At 36.1% G+C, this 21,942-nt stretch overlaps 1 protein-coding gene across 1 annotated transcript in view; it reads right to left on the bottom strand.

The window, feature by feature from the left end:
• Positions 1-21,942, bottom strand: part of LOC139980539 (uncharacterized) — an 89,576-nt gene that overhangs the window by 31,122 nt on the left and 36,512 nt on the right. Inside the window, exon 3 of the mRNA XM_071992249.1 lies at positions 14,090-18,769. Coding sequence (XP_071848350.1) covers positions 18,290-18,769 — 480 coding nt within the window. The 3' untranslated portion in view covers positions 14,090-18,289. Of the gene's footprint in view, positions 18,770-21,942 lie in introns of the transcript that reaches the window.

Raw genomic sequence — 21,942 nt, 5'->3', positions numbered from 1 at the left:
CGCTTAGATAGTGTCGAAAGCGCCCCTACAGACCATTCTCGCCCCCTCTGAACAGTACCCCTAGCTCCGCCACTGGGTGGTGGGGGTATCTGACTGAACCTGAGAGGTGTTGCCAATTAGAAGCATTAACACAGTATGTCTTCTGGGAAACAATGTTCTTGATAGGGTTACAAGCAAATCACAAAACAAAGATGAAATGCAAAAATAGAGACTTAATTTACACATGAAGGCAACATATCCATGGATTTCCTCTCCTGACCAACACAGTAAGTACAAGGCATCTCTCAGTATGTGAAATGATCGTGTTTATGTCATGGTTTAAATTGTTCTTTTCTAATTGACACAGGCCATCCATCATAGCATATGAGTAAGAGCATAAACTTCTAGAAATAATTAAAATCCATTGAATTCAATACTTCATACTCATGGTTTTGTGGGCAATGACTTTGTGTAATACCCTGTAATACCCAGGACACCTTGAAGCAAGGGTCATGACAAAGCAAAAACATGAGAAATGATCTCAGAGCATGTGAATGACTTGTGAATGTTCATATGGCTACACTGTCTTAATTAAAGTTCAGGAATATCCAGAACCATATGGCTGTTCATGATGATAATCCGGACTACCCACACGATAACCAAACTGGTTGTTTCAGTCGAATGGACCTAATACCCAATATTCCAGACAGCAACATATTTGCCTGCTGGGTAAGCAATCAGAAGGATGCAGGGGGGGGGGGGGAGGGGGCAGGTATGCCCTTATTGTAATTGATATCACCCACAGTGGTTTCATGGATATTGTAACCATCTAATTAACCTATCAATTTCATGAAACAAATTCTGTGGAAAGAAAAGACCAAGGTGAAAAGACGTTTTCAATTTATAACATCAAAGTCAAATAGATTCGTTGAAATCCAGGTCATATGCAATATTGTGATGACTGGTTTATTTATTAAGTTGGCTAATAAGCAACTGGTAGCATGTACAGTAGTGTCATGGTATCACTTCCTTCAGTGGCTCCATGTGTAATTTGACTGATGATGAATGCTGGCTGCTTTGTTATCACAATTACTTACAATGTTACCATATGCTTCGTACATTGGAAAGAAATGTACATCTTAAACAGTATGAGCTAATGACACCCCCCCCCCTCCCAGAAAACAACCCTTCCTGAGTGACATATTTTGAGGATAGCTTTTTACAATTCAGATTATTTTTTTATTCGGGTAGAGTACTGTAACTCTATAAAACAGTTTCAGTTATTTTCAATATGATCATTAGTTGACGTGAAATATAGCACGTTCATCATTATGAAAAAGAGTGGTGAGATATTACCAAATGTTTCATTTAAGCATTTGTACTGTTTTGAGAACTTGATTAGTTTAGTACTCTATTATTTCATGAGTTGCACCTTAAAGCCATATGATCATGGATTAACCATGAGGACATCCAGGACAAATTTTAATATTATCCCATCTCGTTCCCATAGATAATATTTCACATAGGCAGGCCTACCCACAGCAAGAACACCACTGAAATTCTCAACCTTTAGCCTTTTTACTTACAGTAACTGTTCATATCACGGTCATAGGCATAGGAGGCATGGGGGGGGGGGGGGCTGCAGCCACTCCCAACCAAAATTGTTGGTAAAAATTTGGGCAATATGCTGATAATTTTTCGGCACCTTCTGAAAGAAGAAAAATTTGCAGTGTGTTTTTATTGTTTTGGTGAAAATTCGGGCAATATGCTTAGAATTTTTCGGGCACCTGCTGAAAAAAGAAAAATCTGCAGTGTGTTTTTCAATTTTTTGGGTGAAAATTCAGGCAATATGCTGAGAAATTTTCGGGCACCTACTGAAAGAAGAGTAATTTGTAATGTGTTTTTCAATGGTTAAACTGATATTATTATTATCCTTATTATTGTAACGACTTCCTCAATAATTATAACCAATATGGAAGGGTAATAACACAGAAAATATAAGCAAAATGTTTGCGCGTTCCGCGCGTACTTTTCAATGTGCATATCATATAGGCATTTATCAGTTATTTCTATGTGATGTAATAACCAATGAATGCCTATATGATATGCACATTAAGATGTTGAGCCTGCGGGCGCGCGAAAAATTTTGCTTATATTTTACCGGCAAGTCGTTACAGCCCCCCAAATCAAATGAGGCTCCTACGCCTATGATCACTGTGCAGGTTTCTTTGTTAAGAGAGAAATTGATTGTGTTTTTAAACCCATATCCGATCGCCTTGCTCTGTTGACCATTTATAGAACTTATAATAACAAAGTCCACCCACTACATATTATTAATGCTTATGCCCCTACATTATTATTATTATTATTTAAACATTTCTTAAGCACACATATATATGTAAAAACATAAGCTATGGCGCTGTACAAACTTAAAAGAGTAAAGGTATAAAACTTAACGAAAATTAAGAAACCAAGTTAATCATAAGAAAGAGGTAAAAATCTTAAAAACAGATAACCCTAAAAGACTAAACAAATCCAATAACGATGGAGAAAATGAAGTCAGTATATACCATGCCACAAAATCAGAAAATAGGATGAAACAATAGTAAGAGATAAATACAAAAAGAATGAGATAATAAGTAAAACTAGATTAATTATATACACGTGTGAAAATGAAAGTCTTAAGACTGGATTTAAATGAACTTACAGTACTTGAATTGCGAATAGAAAAAGAGAGTGCATTCCACAATTTGGGGGCACAGACACAAAAAGATCGGTCACCAAGGGACTTGCAGCGAGTGCGGGGGGTAGTTAAAATCAAACTGTCATGAGATCGTATGGAGTAGCTCACTGATCGTGGGTTAAGAAGGTCCTTCAGATAAGATGGTGCAGATCTGTGAAGCGCCTTATAAGTGAGTGATAAAATTTTAAAATCGATACGATCCTTTATCGGAAGCCAGTGGAGAAGCTTAAAAGCAGAAGATATACTGTCAAATTTGTTCAAATTTAGGATGATACGGGCAGCCATATTTTGTACACGCTGTAACTTATTAAGGGAAGAACTGGGAAGACCATAAAACAAAGTGTTACAATAATCAAAGTGTGATGTGATGCGTGCCTGAACTAAAGTGCGAGTAGAATCAGTTGAAAGATGCTTACGTAATTTTACATTTTTCATTTATATGTTTTTTCATTGATAAGGTGTTGTACAAATAAATGCCAAGATACTTCACATCATTTACACAATTAATAATAGATCATTTCAAGTTTTGCAAGTTGAGTTCGTGAACCAAAGATAAGAAATTCAGTTTTGGTATCGTTCATTTTTAAGCGACACATATTCATCCAAGCCTTAACGTCCAATAAACAACTCTCCATAGCATTTAGAGCACTAAGTTCAGAGTCGGAATTACCTGGTTTGAATTTTAGGTACAGGGTGTGATCGTCTGCATACCCCATGACCTCGGGAAGGTGACTGGAGATTGTATGATATAAAGTACTTGCATAAGCCGTAAAGAGAACAGGGCCAGCACAAGATCCTTGTGGCCCGCCCTGGTGGACGGTGGATTTCGTAGAAATGCATTCACCAACCTGAACACTTTGTGTGCGTGGTCTTAAATAACAATCAAAAACAATCCATAATAACTTATAAGAATCCTGAAGAAACCAAACAATTTTACCAAAATTTTGAAGATCTACTAAATACTGTCAATAAAAAAGAAGCAATTATATGTGGTGATTTCAATGCAAAAGTTGGCTCATCAAATCCTTTCTTTCCTAAACATATTGGAAAATACACCACTGGCAATATGAATACTAATGGTGAATTCTTAACAGACCTAATTGTGCGTAACAATCTATACTTATGTAATACTTTCTACAAACACAAACTTCAGCATATCAACACATATACAAGTAATTTTATACCTTAGAATATTCACAGAAACCCTATCAGAAGCCAAATTGACTATATCATAGCACCATTAAACTTCAAATTTATTAATATCGATGCTCAAGCCTGTTATGGCCTTCATGTTAACACTGATCACAAAATCATTTTAAGTAGTTTCACCCTAAATAGCTTGACAAAAAGACAAATTTATCCAGTCAATAAAACTGTTGAGAGTAGTAATTCCTGCCATCTTAAATCAAACAAAATTGACTATAATCAATATGTAAGTAAGACATTAAACAAAACCAATTTTCCCAATCACCTGCTACTTATTGGAATGAACTGTCAACAATTTCTTTAGACAATGCCCAAAACTTAAATCCACCCACAAAAAAAGTATGTTTTAATAATACTAAAATAGCAAGCTTTTCCAAGAAACAAAAAGACCTTAGACTCCAAATTGACAACTGTAAAGATATTGATCAAAAGAGAGAATTTAAAACTAAAAGGAACAAAACAATTAAACAACAACATTTTCTAGTCAAAAATGCCCATGAACAAAAATTAACTGACAAAATTGAAAATTGTAAGGTTGACTCCCACCATTTCTTTAAAGCAATAAGAAAAATACAACAAAAAAGTAAGAGAGACCCCATTACAGTTACAATTGGTGATAAACACAAAGGAGATACCGACGCAAAAATTAAAGAAATCAGCAAACATTTTGAAAGGACTTATTAACTGCAATATCCCAGATCCCAAACCAAAAAAACGCCCTTTGATGAAGATGAAATTAAACAAGCAGTCTCACCCTTAAAAATAATAGGACCCCAGGTTGTGACAAGGTCACAGCCGAACATCTCAAATATGCCCCATGTACCCACAAACACATAGCAAATATCTTTAACAGTATAGCCGAATCAGGAGATTTCCCAATTGAAATTAAACAATGAATCCTAACTCCTATCCAAAAACCTGGAAAGACTAAAGGTCCACCAGAAAACTTAAGACCAGTCATTTTATTATCAACACTAAGGAAAATTCTTGCAGTTTGTGTGGCCAGGAGGTTTCGTCCGTCAATTGATGAGCATATCCTCCCCATTACCCAGACTGCCTACACTTCAGGACGTTGCACAGCTGAACTCCTCTTCGCTTTTAAAGTGCCAGCAGAAAAAGCTATAACATTCGTAGGTTACACTATAACGATAAATCTATTGATGCTAGATAGGAGCAAGGCGTTCGACACAATTCAAAGAGGATCCTTGCTTAATGACCTAGAAAAGATTCTTGACAACGACAAACTTCACCTGATATAACTGCTAATCAATAACGTCTCCTACACCGTCAAACTAGAGGGCAAATTCGGACTTTCTTTAAACACTAACATTGGTTCACCACAAAGAGACAGTGCAAGCGCACTATTTTAACCTTATTAACCAAAGAATTGGTATAACCAACAGTGCTTTCAATACACTGTCAAGTATTTTCAAGAGCAAAAAGCCGAAACATTAAGTCTAGGATGTTCGAGGTTTTAGTAAAGAGTATTTTTTTGTACAATTGCTAACTGTGGGGCACAACGAAGGATCTTGATTGCAAAATTGACACTTTTCAAAGGAGACTACTTCGTAATATACTCAACATTAGATGGACCAGTAACAATTGTTTATCAAACGATGAGCTCTACAATGAAACCAACCAAACACCTTGGTCATCCATAATCGCACATAGAGATTGAGATTTATCGGTCATGTAGCAAGACTCCAGGAGGACGCTCCAGCAAAGGTTGCTTTAAGAGAAGCACTGAGACATACTGCTCAACCAGTAGGAAGGCCTGTGACTACCTTGCTTGGAAAAATAAAGTCACAATTTAAGGACGTTAACATTAACAATTTCGAGGAAGCAATAAACCTTGCACAAGATCTTGATTCGTGGCGGAGGTTAATCATTGAGCATGTCGAATAGACGAGACTCAACTTACTACTACTACTACTAACTGCTGGGAGAGTCCCAAACACCTCAGGTCGATTTTCTTTCAGTAAGGGAACTGAGAGCATCATTACTGCATGACAGCCTTTGACAGGCAATCATCAAAGAATAATTGGAAAGTGAACTTCAACCTCTTTATGACGAGCTGTCATTCATCCTATTGCCACTACCATTGTACATCTGGTATGCAATGTGAATTCCTTATGAGTTAGATACAGGGTTTTTGTTAAGAAATGAAGTAGGTGGGTCAAGTTGAAAAGTAGGCGGGACTGTCTGTACACGGACATGGGGGAGGGGTCTAAGGGGAGGGGTCCCGCTCCCCTTTGCCAGAAAATTGCAAATTAAAAAGTCTCTAGATGCAAAATGGTGCAATATACAGTTGTTTGGTCAATGATATTGCCCCCTCCCAATCACCCCTTTCTTCTGTCCTATTTTTCTTCTTTTCTCCTGAATTTTTTTATTAACACTCGGGTCATGGAACCTAGGGAGGTAGCTATGCCACTGTACCGAACTTAGCAAGGGTGTGACGCACTTGCTGCATTAAATGAAGTGCGATCATAACAAAATGATAATAGGTCTACGGTACCTACAAAGTGAGTAGGATTTTACTGCCAAAAAATACCCAACTAGGTGTGTGATAGAACCTTCTGTTTTTTATTCAGCTTTTATCTCTGTTGAGCAACAATTTGTATGTCAAAAGAAGCCCTTCCCCTACCTCTACTCTCACCCACCCCTCGGCCTCATTTCCTCGACCATACTACTAATGTTCAACTTCTTGTAGTTTTTACCAACAGTTAACTGCTGTGACAGTTTCAATCACACCTGACCTGGTTGTGGGTATTTATTCCTCTCGATTTTTTGCGTAATTTTTTTTTTTTTTTTTTAATTTAATTTAAAAAAAAAAATGTTTTCTTTACTGAGCGCCGCAAAGTAGCCGGGTCATGTACGTGCAGTAAGCGGGTCATTTGACTCGGGTCCCGGCTACTAACGAAAACCCTGAGATACCACTAATTCAATCAGATGATCCAAGGCAGTTAACAATTAACAGTACCTAGTTATGTCTGCTATCAATCTGTGAACCTTTTCTTTTATCTTTCAGTCACTATTCAAGAATGAGCAATAATTTATAGTTTGCCACCCGCTGAAAACTTCACTTGTTAATGAGACATGTGGGTAGTTATGAATGTTCAATGAGTTCTTAGCTCACGCATTATTTATGTGTGTGTGTTTCTTTTCTATTGAAGAGGGGTGGGAGTTGGACACATTCAGTAACCTTGTGCGTGGCAGAGTTGTACTTAACCGACAGCATCTATAGTGCAAACCTGCAGGGTGTTGGACTTGGATTATGAAAAAACATCAAAATGGAAAAGGATAAGTTGTATGATTTTCATATATGTACAATCATTCTTACACTCATGACAATTACTAGTCGCAAAACAGCAGCATTATTGAAATTCGCCATATTTGAGGCAACAGCCTGCTTTGTGAAAGAAATCATGTCATGGTCGAACCGTCATCTAAAGGGGATATAGGCTCTAGTACCTGTACCAACCTTGTCCAACCTTTTACAGAGGAGGGCCACAGGAGGGCCACATGAAATGATTATGATGAAGGAGGGGCCGCATGAACCCTACGCTCGATTTTTTGCACAAAGCCCAAGGCAACAAAATATGAGCTCTGCGCGCGGAGCGCACTGATTTATTTTCCTTCCTGATAAAACAGATGAATAAAGTTCAGCCACCCACTACCTCCGCTGAGAGAGTGACACAAACTGACCTGTATGCAGATTTTTTGAACCCAGAAGGTTCGAATGATTGATTATATAGCTTCAAATTGCTATCAATAAATCTGCTCACTAAAATTCCGCACCGTAGAGCATCTCTGGCGGGCCGGACGCAACCCTGTGCAGCGGGCCGGACTATGGCCCGCAGGCCGTAGGTTGGACAACCCTGCTCTAGTACATGTCAACCAAAGTGAAAAAAATTGTTTTCCATATATCTTAATTATTTTATCATATGAAATTGAATGCAGAAATTATGAACATTTGTTGATTTTCTTGTTTTGTAACTTAGTGAAATGTACAAAGTATTTTGTATTGCTTCCTAACTATTTGTTTATTTTATTACATTTTATTCATGAAGGCACCAATTCAATGCAAAGTGTATTATATACTTCCAATCCATTAGCAACTTATGTATAAATGCCTTTTATTATTATTATAATTATTCATCGTCATCATTCTTATTGTTATTAATGTGGTGGTTGTTGTTGTTGTTACTATTATTATCGTCATTGTCATCATTCTTATTTTTATTATTGTTGTTGTTATTGTTGTTACTATTAATATTTTTATTATCATCATCATCATCCTTCTTATTATTATTATTGCTGTTGTTACTATTATCATCATCACGATTATTATTAGTATGATCATCGTCGTCTCCGTCATCATCATTATTATTAAGTCTTCTGAGGTGGGTGGAGTGCATAGGCAACTGGGATTGTAATGACTCTTACAGTTCATTTCAATCAAGTTTCTTTCAAGCTCCTTATCACATTTTTTCTCTTACCCAATATATTCATACTTTGTGTACCTCATGAATTTTTACATTTATACTATATTTTTGGTTTAAAATTAAAAGAGAAGAAAAGAAAAGAAAAGTGTGAGTCATTGTATTCCAGTTGCTGTAGTTCTCTGGGGTATTATATCCAGAAACAAGCCTCTTTTTTATTCCTTGCCGACGGCTGAATAAATCAATGGGATGATGATTGTGTGGGTTCGGGTGTATGCGTGTGTGTGTTTGTGAAACTTTCTTGTAAACACGATATCTCAATAATTGAAGCTTGTATTAAACTCATACTCTACATGTGGGTATCCCATATTGGGAAATCTCCTATTGCTTTGGTGGAGGTCAACGGTCATTTGAGGTCACTAGAGGTCAAACTAAAAACCATGTAAACTGCTTATAGGAAGGGATAACTTGGAGGGATTTCATACTTGGTATGTAGATAGCCCATATTTTGTAGAAGATCCCAATTATATTGGAAGGTCAAAGGTCATTTGAGGTGAATGTCTGAAAATCTTGTAAAAAAATAAGTGAAATTTTGTTGATGTACAAACTAAGCACTTATATAAGTGCTTAGTGTGAAGTGGGAGTGGAATTTCATGTGTGTCAAATTTCCTTTGAGGTCAAGAGAGGAAGTTTTCTGAAAACCCGTTCTACGGTACCCAACATCGACCTACTGTCACACATACATGTTTTTGCACTCTGATCATGATGCACAAGCCTATATCATTTCATTGTGCAGATCAGGCATCCGTACAAAACTGTCGATACGAAACTGGTGTACGTGCTGCATTCTGTGTTGCTGAGTTCCTATAGTTCTCTCAGTCCAGTGCATTTGTAGAAAGCACTAATATTTTGATATGCCAGTACGGTCCTATATACTAAAAACCCCCAGAACACGTCAGCAAGATTTTAGCGTTTTGGCAACAAAAAATGATAAATTCATGCAAGCCACTGCCGGCACAGTAGGCAGGTTTGTTGAGCTAAGATCGTATAGCTTTAACTGAAATAGGCGATACCCAAAGGAACTGATCAAGCAAGTCCAAAGGTTACAGGAGTCTGCACTACGTGCAAAACGTTTGCTCTGTTCTACTAGATATTGACGGGCGTGGATAATTTTCAGTTAACTTAAAGAGTGAGAATTACCTCTGTGAAAGTGGGTGTGTATGTATGGGATGATGGTTATTAAAGAATATATAACTTTCAGGGAACTTGTACTTGGTAGGTTGATGATCAATATCAATAACAATACCCTATTGTTTTTGGTGAAGGTCGAAACTAATTAGAGGTCAAAACAACCCAGACTGTGAATAACCTACAAACATGATATATCCAAAACTCTCAATTTGAAATCAAAGCCCTAACAAAATATCTACTATGGGCAAGGAATCACTAAGTCTTTGACTTTCTGGTTTCTTATTTGCTCATTACTAGGCTGATCATTGCCCTTTTGTTAATGATGTACTCATCCTTTAAGAAAAGTGAATAATAAAGGAAAATACCCAGTAGCATAAATGAGCAGTGATGTAAGATGTTTGATAGCTAATACTACCGCAACAAAGTTCACCAGGCTGATTCAAAATATAACAATAACAGAGAACAATCTGCGGAAGGAAGGAGTGCTTCCGCATCTACTCTCAATGAACCAGAAGTGTTGCATTTCTTTACATGCGATTATGAAGTACTTAATTAACCTGGTTTGCGCTTAAAGAGTGTGAAGACTCGTTCACAAAGAAACTTCTCATGCCGGTAATCTGACTTAGTTTCAACTGAGGTATGTTAGACACCACCATCGATCCCAGACAATACACACACAGCTTGCTACTGTTGGTATCAAGACACTAGTGTACAGTCAATACATACAGCTACGGTCAATACCCACAACACAGTGTTCATAGCATCGATGGACATCTCAGGTCTAGATAAAAGATAAAAAGGTATCACATGTCATTACTGTCTGCATTTTGTAGAGACAGGAAAAAAACTTTCCTTGCAAGCAACGGAAAGTTAACTTTTCCAGACAAAAGCTTGTGAACTCACTGCCAAACTAAGACTGTTTTACACAATTATTTTGCACTGAGATTTGTCATAGTAAAAAATTTAACTAGACGAACTGTTAAGTTTCATAAACGCTGCCTGGTCACAACGAAACTACATCCAACCTGAAATAAATACGACGGAAAAAGTCCAATGAAACCACTGTACTACAAAGTTTATCTTTCTGCATGCAAAATAAGGCTTCAAAGCGGCACGTTGAAGCCACTGCACATATGTTCGTAATTTCAGTTTTAGATTCTACGGATGCCCATAAGCTCATTCCCAAATGTTCAAAATATTGCACAGCCCTAGCCTGAGCAATGCACCGTTTTGTGTGACTGATGTAAAGCAAGACTAGATCCCATTTGAAAAATTCAGTGTTTACTGGTATTTGATTAAAAGCAAAACTTTGTGCTTTCGAACGAAATGAATCTTTTTTTTTTTGGGGGGGGTGGGGTGAAAGCTGTATAATTCACCTTGAACACATTGTCAATGCACTTATCCCAGAAACTCATTGCATTAGTGTCAGTTACTCCCCATTCCCCTAATTGAAAACGACATTGATGATTGAAGTTATAAGAACTCTTTCAAAATTATCCTTAGACGTCAGTAAGTAACAACTCCCTGAAAATGTCAGCACTTTGTTTACAATTCAAAGGTGACATGTGCTCTGAAGAAAAATTTCTCACTGGCCTCCACCACCTTAAGCAAGTATGTATGTACTATGCTCACAGTGTATCTCTTTGCTGAGATGATAATACAGGGTACCAGCTTATAAGTTGGCTAACTGTAGGAAATGTCCACCCCCTAAATGAACTTATGCCAAACAATTTGCATCATTTGCTTGTGGCTTTTAGGCTCACTTTGAAGATCTATTTAAGATTGATCAAGCTACTGGAAGGAAGAAATTAAGTATAGGGGCTGTACCAACAATTTTCAGGCACAGGCCTAACCCCAAAAGGCAAAGAGCCCCAAGGGAAACTGGCACGGTCCGTGATAAGGTTCACTTGGAATCGCGGAAGCAAATGGTGCTCATCGACCACCTGTATGCTTCCCTATCACATAATAAGCCACAGTTAGCAGACTGTGATAAAGATGAACATAGGCGTAGGAGCCTCATTTGATTTGGTAGGGGGGGGGGGGCTGTAAAGACTTGCCCGAAAAATATAAGCATAATTTTTTGCGCCACCGCACCTCCAATATCTTAATGTGCATATCATTTAGGCTTTCATCTGTTAATACATCACATGCAAATAACCAATAAAAGCCTATATGATATGCGTATTAAGATGTTGTACGCGCGGAGCGCGCACAAAAATTTGCTTATATTTTCTGTGTTATTACCCTTCCATATTGATTATAATTATTGGGAAGTTGTTACAATATTAACAATAATAATAATATCAGTTTAACCATTGAAAAAAACATTGCATATTATTTTTCTTTCAGTAGGTGCCCGAAAAATTTCTCAGCATATTGCTTGAATTTTCACCCAAAAAATTGAAAAACACACTGCAGATTTTTCTTCTTTCAGCAGGTGCTCGAAAAATTCTCAGCATATTGCCCGAATTTTTCAAAAAATTGCAAACGAACCCCTCCTACGTCTATGAAGATATGTACTGTTTACAGACTGTGATAAAGATGAACATGGTGAGCGACTCTTATAGTTAACTAAAGGTCCTGCAACCACAGTATTAAAGTCTATGTTTTAATCAATGCAATTGTGTGTTTGAGACTTTCTAATGGACACTCTGTGACAGTTGGTAAAGATGAAAGGGTTTAACTTCATCAAGGAAAGGAGAAACTCGCCTCATCATCTGACAATGGACTCAAGGATAGCATCAAATCATGTTTCCATAATAATATTGAGCAAATTTTCTTGAAAGTAACCAAGTTATTGTACATACTTCACTGCCATTTTCATCACAGCAACAGATTAAATATCTGGCAATTTAATGTTTGTATTATACATATTATTAAGCTGTTTAGCTCACAAAAGCAAACAATCAAGTGACAACAACTGATGCAATACATTTAAGGAGAAATATTTATTCCCTATTAAAAGAGAAACAAATCTTACAATTGGTAGAATGCAGTCTTCAAATTTGCAAACAATAGATACAATCAAACAAATGACAATGCTCATTTACAAGGTACACTACTGCCCATCTTTCACATTAAAGGCATTGAGGACTTGCCCCAAACAGCATGCCGCCATCTTTAAAAAGTTAACTTTCCGCTGCTTGCAAGTGAAGTTTTTCCCTTGTCGCTACAAAATGCAGACAGTAATGAAAGGTGATACCTTGTTATCTTTAGCTGGACCTGAGATGTTCATCACTGTATCGGTTGTACATTAAATGCCTTGAGACTTTGTATCAAAATGAAAAGTTTCATGTGGTGTAATTGCTAGTCTTACAAAAAATAAGAAACCCTGTGTATATACATGCCAAGTTCTTATAAACAACTTCAAGGTGTAGTAGAATTATAGAATAGTAGATAATGTGTGAACTTTTCCCTTGATTTTGGAGGTCAAAAGGTTATTTAAGATCAGCAAATATTCAACCTTGTAAACACAATATCATCAAGGTAGTTAACTACAGCGTATCTTATATTTGGCACTTGACTTCCTCATAATGAGTACAAGATATGAGTATAGAACTCTATTGTTTTTGGTGGAAGTCAAGATAATTTGGAGACAATAGGGATCAAAATATGAAAATCTCAACAAGCAACATCTACACAAAACAACAAGAGAGATTGTATGTGGAGAATAGTAAAACATCCCCAATTGATGTTAAGTTTTTTCTAAGAGAAATTTTTCTCAAGGTTGAAGAGGATTTGGTCTGTAATATCTCTGAAATGTGTTTGTAAGATAATGACTAGAACAATAGGTGTATGTAGGCATAGCAACAATTCTGATTACATTTTAAGTAAAAGATTTTTCATCTAAAGACAATCATTGCTGATCATTCTATAAACATTTATCATGGATCAAACTTTCCTTGATGGGATATATCAGACAAGAGGTGCTACTTAACGATATAGCTGTCACTCCACGGGTCTGGCCCCTGGACCCTCAGGCATGGCTATGTTAACAAAACACCTATGTTGGCAAAGTTATTCCTAGGCCTGTTTTTTAACATGCAATAACGGCTTATGATAATCCAAACCAAACAAGTTATTTTCACCATAATTATCTGTGTATCTTCACCTACATCATATATAGTCTATCAGAATGCCCAATCGTGTTTTCATGTCTAGGTATTAACATTACAAGTATTACCAATGCGTACATATCTTTTTTTTTAAATATTGTAAATATCTAAAACATGAGATCTCAAAGTAAACAATGTTTAGATGCAATTGACAAAAGGTAGTTTTTTACCCAATTTTTCTTTCTGCGAAACTAAGCCAAACTATGGTGTCACTCTCCGCATAACAAAACCTGAAAAATCTGGGCCGTCTGAACGTTATAGGATATGCTCAAACTCCCAGACCTACTCTGAGAAAGGAAGCAGGGGGGGGGGGGAAGCAAGTTGCCCGAATTAAAAATTCGGACTAACAATTTTGAGGAAAGGTTCATGGGGTCCAATATTAAACCATTTGCCACAGGCCCTACAAATCCTCTCTGCGGGAGTGGTCATCCGTGATAGTTTCATATTGGGGGTTTATTTTTACAGTAAATAGTATCTTTCTCAAGCCATCAATCATTGCCAAGTTAATGTTTTGCCAAAAATACACTTTATTTTTACACATCGACTCTTAATGGACCTCTCAAAATAGGGCATGCTTCACCCTACTCAGTATCCCCATATAGCTATCAAAGTCATTCCCTTTTCACGGTTGGCAAATCCAAGGCTGAAAGGGAAGGGTTAAGTATTGGAAGGTGGGTACAGTGCAAGTATTGGAAGGTGGTGTAATTACTAGGACTCATTATCCTTCTAAGCAGGTCATGTGATGATTTTATATTTTTATAGTACCACAGTAATACTTAGGCAGTTCATGACTAACTGACTTAACTTACCATACCACTGTTTAGTTTAGTTTAATGGAAGGTGGCTAAAATAAAAAAGTAAATTAAAACATGTGAGGTTGTCATTCCGCTTTCTTTTTCATTAAAACATTAATAAGTCAAGCAATCATATTCACATAATCGTTAAAACATGAACAACTTATATAAACTAAATAACAAAAGGCAGTTCTTTATGTGCCAATTGGACAGAATTAAAGTTGTATAAGGTCAGAACATAACCGATAAATAGAAAGGTATTTAAATACAATTTTTTGATAAAACTTAAAAACACGTTTTTAATGTCAACACAGCAAGCATCGACATAATCAATACATATCGTGTTTAAACTTTAAGGGGCAATCTCAGAGTAATAGGTTTTGATGTCTTTAAGTTGACACGTATCATTTGTTGATCAATATTAACTAATTATCAATTTGCAGGCCCAATAGGCCTATGTGTGAACGTACAAGGGTTGTCGCACTCACTGTTACTTACGTTGTGTTACTGCATAGCCCTATGTCAGTGTGTGTTCCATTAGTCTCAAAAATAGTTCAAAAACCAAGTTACAAATGAAATCTAATTGTTGAATTTTGCACCTCAAATTTAGTTATAAATAAAAAAGATTGATTTGGTGTAAAAGACAGAAATTGGATAAAATTAACAGTGGATTCAAACCATGATACGATGTTGACCTGAATTGTTTTAAATATATACAATAATATTACATCAAGACTGCACATATTCCCACGTTGCATATCTTGGCCAATCAGCAAGACAAGATCCCCTCTTTAATAACAAAGGCAGTCATTTATGTGCCATTTGGACAGAATCAAGTTTGTAAAATGTAACAAAAACATTGTTAACCTGTTATGTAAATCTACTGAATACAAATTTAACTTTAAAATATTAATACGGCAAGCCTGCATACTTACACAATGTGTACAATGTGCATACATTGCTTAGTAGCTTAAGAGATAACAAATGCAGTAATTTATGTGCCATTTGGCCGGAATCAACCTGATATGTAAAGTCACTTGAATACAACTTTCAATATTTATACTTATACTTATATATACTTACAATATTTACATACATTGTGACATTTGGACAGAAACAAGTTTGTAAAATGTAAGAAAACATTGTTGACCTGGTATGTGAATACATTGAAAATTGAACACAAAGATAAAAGTATATATTTTCATCATAATTTATATATTGTACCTGAAAAATTTTGCTCAACAGTTATATAATTCAGACAGACCTGATCAGTTTTGTTTGATGGATACAGGTGCAGTAAATCTTATAATAAGTTACTGTATAAATATTGTTTTGATCCCTCTTTTTGAAATTTAAACATGGGTGGCATTCCACTCTTACAATTTGTATTTTAACATAATTTTAAACTATAGTACAGAGCAGAAATGTTTCAGTCACTGTGGTCCCGTCTTGCTCATCTGGCAGGTTCTTTTGTTATGACCATGTTGTTTGCACATCGAACAAGCAACTGTAACTTTCATCCTTTGACAGGAAGATGCTAATAGATGAATTCTATTCTGCTTTTGCATTACTTGGCAAAATGCATGTTTTAATATGTGATGAAGAACGGAAAAACCAAACTATTACCATATCATTCAAGTTTCCCAGACCGTTGGAAAATTGGAAATATTTCCATGTAATCATAAAGCATCGGCCACATGATTCATAGGTAAGCATGTAAGGGGTCACGTCCTTACTCAAAAATAGACTCTGTGAATAACTCTACCCATGCACATGCTTTTCGTTCAAACTTGTCTGCATCATGAAATGATAAGTTCCCTTAAATGCAATCCATTAATGGTAAAAGACTTTCCAAAGCATTTCAAGTTTTTTCAGTTTGAAGTGATTTGGAATGAACTCCGCCAACTTTATATTTTGTAAAATTTGCAAGTGCTCTGGTCCTGTGAAATCTTTTGAAGTAATTAGCTTAGCTGACTTTTCAACATAAAATTGCCATGATATATTCCTAAAGAATGTATGTTTCAAACTTGTGCATGAGAAATTTGATATCGAACAGTTAGAACTGCACTTTATTAAATTATCTAGTGATTTCAGTTTGACTAAAAGGTGATTGATTAACTGGTCGGCTATTCTCAAGGAGAGATGCAGAGAACCTGGTACCACATTAATAACAGGTGTATTTGAAAAAGGGGAAAAGCAATTTAAGTCTACTGATGCCCTTTTTAGAGGAATTTTCAATTATACTCCTTACAGTTCTAGCACCCAAATCAACATTATGCATACACAAAACGTTTTGAAAATCCCAAAGTTCACTTGGACATCTGCACCACAAACAGCAATGTTTTGCACTAAATCCTTCTATAACCATTATTTGATTTAAGAAGTTCAGGTCACCACCTAGATATTATTTACTTTAAGATTTTCTCTGTGAACACAAACACTATCTACCTCTTTAATTTCAGATATTACTGATTTCATCGGCAAGGGTGGCTTGTTTTTCAGGGACTCTAACAATGGCAAGGAGATAACTACCATTACTACCTGCCGACAATCTTCTCCTATAATACTGAATGCAATATTAGTTACATGGACACTTGCCTATAGTTGTCCCATCTCCAGTAATCTTTACCTTGACAGCATCATCTTGAAGTATGATACTCCTACTAGAGGCTTTGGAGAGCAACACTGAAAATCTAGAGCATAAAGTTTCCTTTAAATGATTGCCAAACTCCGATAAACTTATCTACATCATGAATATTAAATTTTGCACTGAATTGTTTCTTCCGAATCTTTAATCGGTACTCTTTAGAAAGGGTTGGGCACTGCATAGTTAGCTTGTGGTAAACTCTTCTGGAGATGTTTTGGGTGTCTCTGATGCGTATAAGTTTTGCGTTCTGCTTTCCTGTCATGGTTCATTTTCGTCTATCATAAGGGCACTGCCACTCCTATCTCTGACTGACAGAGAGACTTCAGTGAAATGTCCTCGTGATAACTCTTGGATGCTTTTTTATTATAGATATCATTCGTTTTTACTTCATTTTTCATGTATACGATTTTGAGTAAATCAATTTACGTTTAACCTTTCCTTCTTTACCTCCTTTTTTCCAAGATGCTGAATTCTTTTAATTTGCTTTTCCAATTCTTCTTTTTCATTCGTCAAGATTTCTATTTTGTGTTGTATATTTTTCACCTTTTCTACAGACAGTGGCGGAGCGTCCATATAGTCAGGGGGGTCTTTTTTATAGCCGCCTTTAGTAGCATGTTCTTGAGCTTTTGAATTACTGTTCTAACAACTAAAGAAATGTCCATTTTGTTAACTTCCATTTTACGTGTTTTGCATGTCTTTAACAAAAGAGACTAAACAATGTTTTCTTCAATAACATTTCCTTGTGAAATTCCCAATTGATACAACATGTAATTGTTGATTGGAATTTCAACAGTATTGTCATAGTTTTGGTTCGGCATAGCGGTGGAAACATAAAAAACAATAAGCAAAAAACACAACTTAAAACACAGACCATGGTAAATTGGCTTAAAACAGATTCCATGGTTCTCTTAAAGTAAGTTGGCTCATGAGCTACAAGCTGGAAATGTGGCTTCTACTTCTTGCATAAAAGAAATAAAGTCAAATTTGTTGCCGAGTCCCTTTACAAATTTAACTACAACTACAAAACCTCTGTGAAAATACATCGAAGACCTTTGTCACAAACAGTGAATTCTTGAAGTGGTGCTCTTTCTGTTAGCCAGTACTGAAATGACCCTTCTCTTATGTAGCTAAAACCGCCAAATCGGTTGACAATTTGGAAATACCAGTTCTTATCAAGAACTTGGTCCAAGTTTACATGTCTCTGCAGCGTCCACTGACTGGGCTCCCCCAAAATACACACTCCACATTCTGTAAGCACTTTGAAAGTATTCTTGGGCAACGGCACCCCTCAGCTCCACTGGTGAATCACACTTTCTATTACAATAGAGTGATTCTTTTATTGCAATTTGAATTTCGGTTTTCAATCTGTTTTCCGCTTCCACTGATGAATCAATCATATGCTGAGGGATATTTACAACATCAGATAAGCTCTGCCACTCATCGTATTGTGAATTCCAGCCTATGTTGTGCACTTTGAGAAGCGACTCTCTGTTTTCAACTTTGTGATCGATTTCTTCTAATTTGTAAAGTTTCTTTGTTGACCAAACGTCTTTGCTATGCACCGGGTTCATGGGTAATGTACGACCATTGGCAATTGCAGCATAGTTTACCCTCTCAAGTTTTCTTACATCTCTGCATGGATTCATAGTCATCTATAAATGAAAAATAGGTAACAAATTTGCAAAAAGTGGAATTTAAATGAGGCCATATTTAAAAAAAATTTGGGTTTGGTGCAACCTTACCTACCAAAAATAAACTGCCTACTCTATTGGGACATTTTCAAAATTAAAATTGTATTTGTATGCAAAGGTCACAATAAATTTAAAGCTTTGTTTCAAAAATATTTTTCCTACATACCAAAAATTGTTTCAATCAAATATGTACCCCAAACCAACAATAATAATAACTAAGGATGTCCTGAACACCAATTGAAACATTAATTACAATATCTTTAGTATATATTAAACATTCCTTTCTTAAAATTTATCTGGGCTAACTGTAATTTTAGTAATATGAATTTGACATTTTTAGCTGATGATCAAAAAGTATGCTTCTATTTTGAAAACTTTTGGACACAACACAAGCCCTTTGATAAATATTTTATACATATAAAGGTAAAGCCTAAAAGAACATTTAAGTTTGTAGAAATAAAGGGAAATGAAACAATTAAACAAATGTTGTTTTCACTGCCACAAGCTTATAATTGAATATATAATTTGTGAAACATATTACATTCGAAAGCTACTGAAAAAAACTGTTCTTGTTCTAAATCATAATTTCTGCTTATTTTTCCACACGCAAGACGAAAATAGTTGCCTGCAGAAATTGCACGGAAAAAATTAAATTAAAGTCACTAGGGCCTATTATTTATTTCAAATTTAACTCGTCTGATGAGCATACATTACTGTGTATAACACTGCTTTATTGGTACGCATGTTCCTTGTGTGATTTACCATGACCAATTCTCTAACCTGTCCCCTAAAAATGAAAAGCTGGCTAGGAGCCCGAACATAGGCCTACTACTGGGCCCCAATGGACTGGGCCTACACTACAGCAACGCAGTATCACTCAGTTGGGCTTTTAATCCTGTTTCCTAACCCTTCCTATTCTTAGGTTGCACTAAATGTAATATAACGTATCATCAATTAGATAACTTGTATCTGATGTAACATTTAGATAGTTTAACTTCGGTATTGTATGTATGTATATGTGATCTTCCCGCAAGCAGGAACTCGCGAAAGAAGCCATGGAGGCTTGTAGACTCACAAGCTGACCGAAGCCAATCTCTCGGCACCCATCCATTTAACGTCCATGTCAGGAAGTTGTTATTGAACAACACCCTTGCCAGACGACACACATTGCTGTTGGCGGGGAATCGAACCGGGGATCTCATGACTGGGAGACGCCGGCGTTAACCAGTAGGCTATACACTCCGCCTTATTAAATAAGATACAGGGATTCCTCAGACACAGAGTGGCAGACATCACTCAAAATAGCCTAACGTCAGCTAGCCTATGATGACAGTGTGCCTGTATGATAAGTAACAAAAGCGAACCCTGCTAGTAGTAGAAACTCCCGTATGCGTACACTAAACAAAAAAGCATTAGCAGAGGGAAAAGTCAGTTTTTCGCCTTTTTTAATTAGGATTGACGAATATTGTTCCGAAAAGGGAACATAAACATTTCATTAATACCTACCGGAGGTAGCCTTCTTTCATTTTAATCTCGAATGATGTTATTCTCTTCCGCGAATTTGATCCTAATTTTGTGGAACTGCTGCAACTGTACAAGATCGTGGAAACAGCTATGCAATAGTGCGTTTGATGATTGGTCTATGTAAATAAAATTGTACTATGCACAAGGTTGCCCCCAACCAATCACAACAAGTTTTATATCAATAGAATGGACTCTATTGTGTTTATAATATTCTGCTGAAACTGAGTATCGTAGCATACAGAGTTTTTGAATGATCGCAAAATTACCGGTTCAATTTTTGTTTGGGTAATTTTGGCTATATTTTGCAATCCGCCATTGAAAAGTTGATAAAGAGAATTATTTAACCTCAAAAAGGCCACATCCCACATTATAATGAAAATATATTTTATACGATAGAAAAGAGAATACATTTTGCTGAATAAACTGGATAAATAGATAATAGTGATCTGAAGTTATAATCACTTGAAGAAGATATTTGACGTTTACGAAAAGTGTAATTACACACTAAGGGAGTCATTCGAGACCGTCATATAGCAAAAGAGCACATGGTTCTGTTATGCTTAGTTTCCTAGTAGTCTCTTTTAAAAATACACATTGAAGAAGGTCCTGATAAGCTCCCCCCCCCCTCTTTTTTAACAAAAGCTTGTCCTAGGCATTCCCCCTGGATACCATACTCAGGGGGGTTGCCATTACACACCCCCCCCCCCAAATGAAGAAACATTCACTAAAGAATGATTATTCCTATTAACAATAAACAATTTAAAGTTGTACCAAACGCTAACAACAAATTCTCCAAGGGGAGGGGAGTGGCATCCTGTTTTTGGAAATTTTACTTTGCTGAATTTCACTTCCCTGGTTCCCTTTGGGAATTATCCATAAACTTGCAGCTATGTTTGTTCTGTTTGACTCCTTTGCTCTGCAGTCTAAATAGAAATATGTTTCATATTTCTCGTGAAAGTGATATAAAAGTTCCCAACAATCTTAAGAATATTTGAAACATTCCATTTTCAACAAGAGATCTTGCAGGAAGCATAATTAGCTGGCTTTAATTACTTTAAAGGATTGGATCAGTTGTCATACATGTTTATGTTATATGAAAGAGGACAATAAAAGAAACACAATGGTGAAAAAACTGTTCAAATATCTTATTCGGTTAAAGAGATATTCAAGTGTTAAGTTTTATCAGATTGTGCAGGAACTGCTGAAATCTGACTAGCTGTGATGTCACATCCTCACATTCCTGAAAAGTCTTTGTTTTTTTCTAAATCTTTTGTGAGATTTCATGACTTTCAACCAAAAGATATGTCAGGAGATCTCATATTTGTCAAAGGAAGTAGTTGAGATTAAACATCTGAAGAATCTTTGATTATATTATTTTCAAATGTGTTAAAAAATGTAAATAATTTTTTAAAGAAATATATTCACACATGTTAAGGTAGTGAGGATGTGACATCACACCCTTACAGTTAGTCTTTCTACACCAGTAATTTTCAAAGAAATTTGATATCTTCAAAGTGTCATATCTCCTTAACAGAGCATATGCTATCATGGTAGTTTCTTCACTGTTCTTTTTGTGCTCTTTCATACAAAATAGACATGTCAAACACCTG

This window comes from Apostichopus japonicus, chromosome 15 (genome assembly GCF_037975245.1).
Source record: "Apostichopus japonicus isolate 1M-3 chromosome 15, ASM3797524v1, whole genome shotgun sequence".
Taxonomy (NCBI): Eukaryota; Metazoa; Echinodermata; class Holothuroidea; order Aspidochirotida; family Stichopodidae; genus Apostichopus; species Apostichopus japonicus.
The sequence above is the reverse complement of the archived record's forward strand: the minus strand, read 5'-3'. Positions and strand labels throughout refer to the sequence as shown.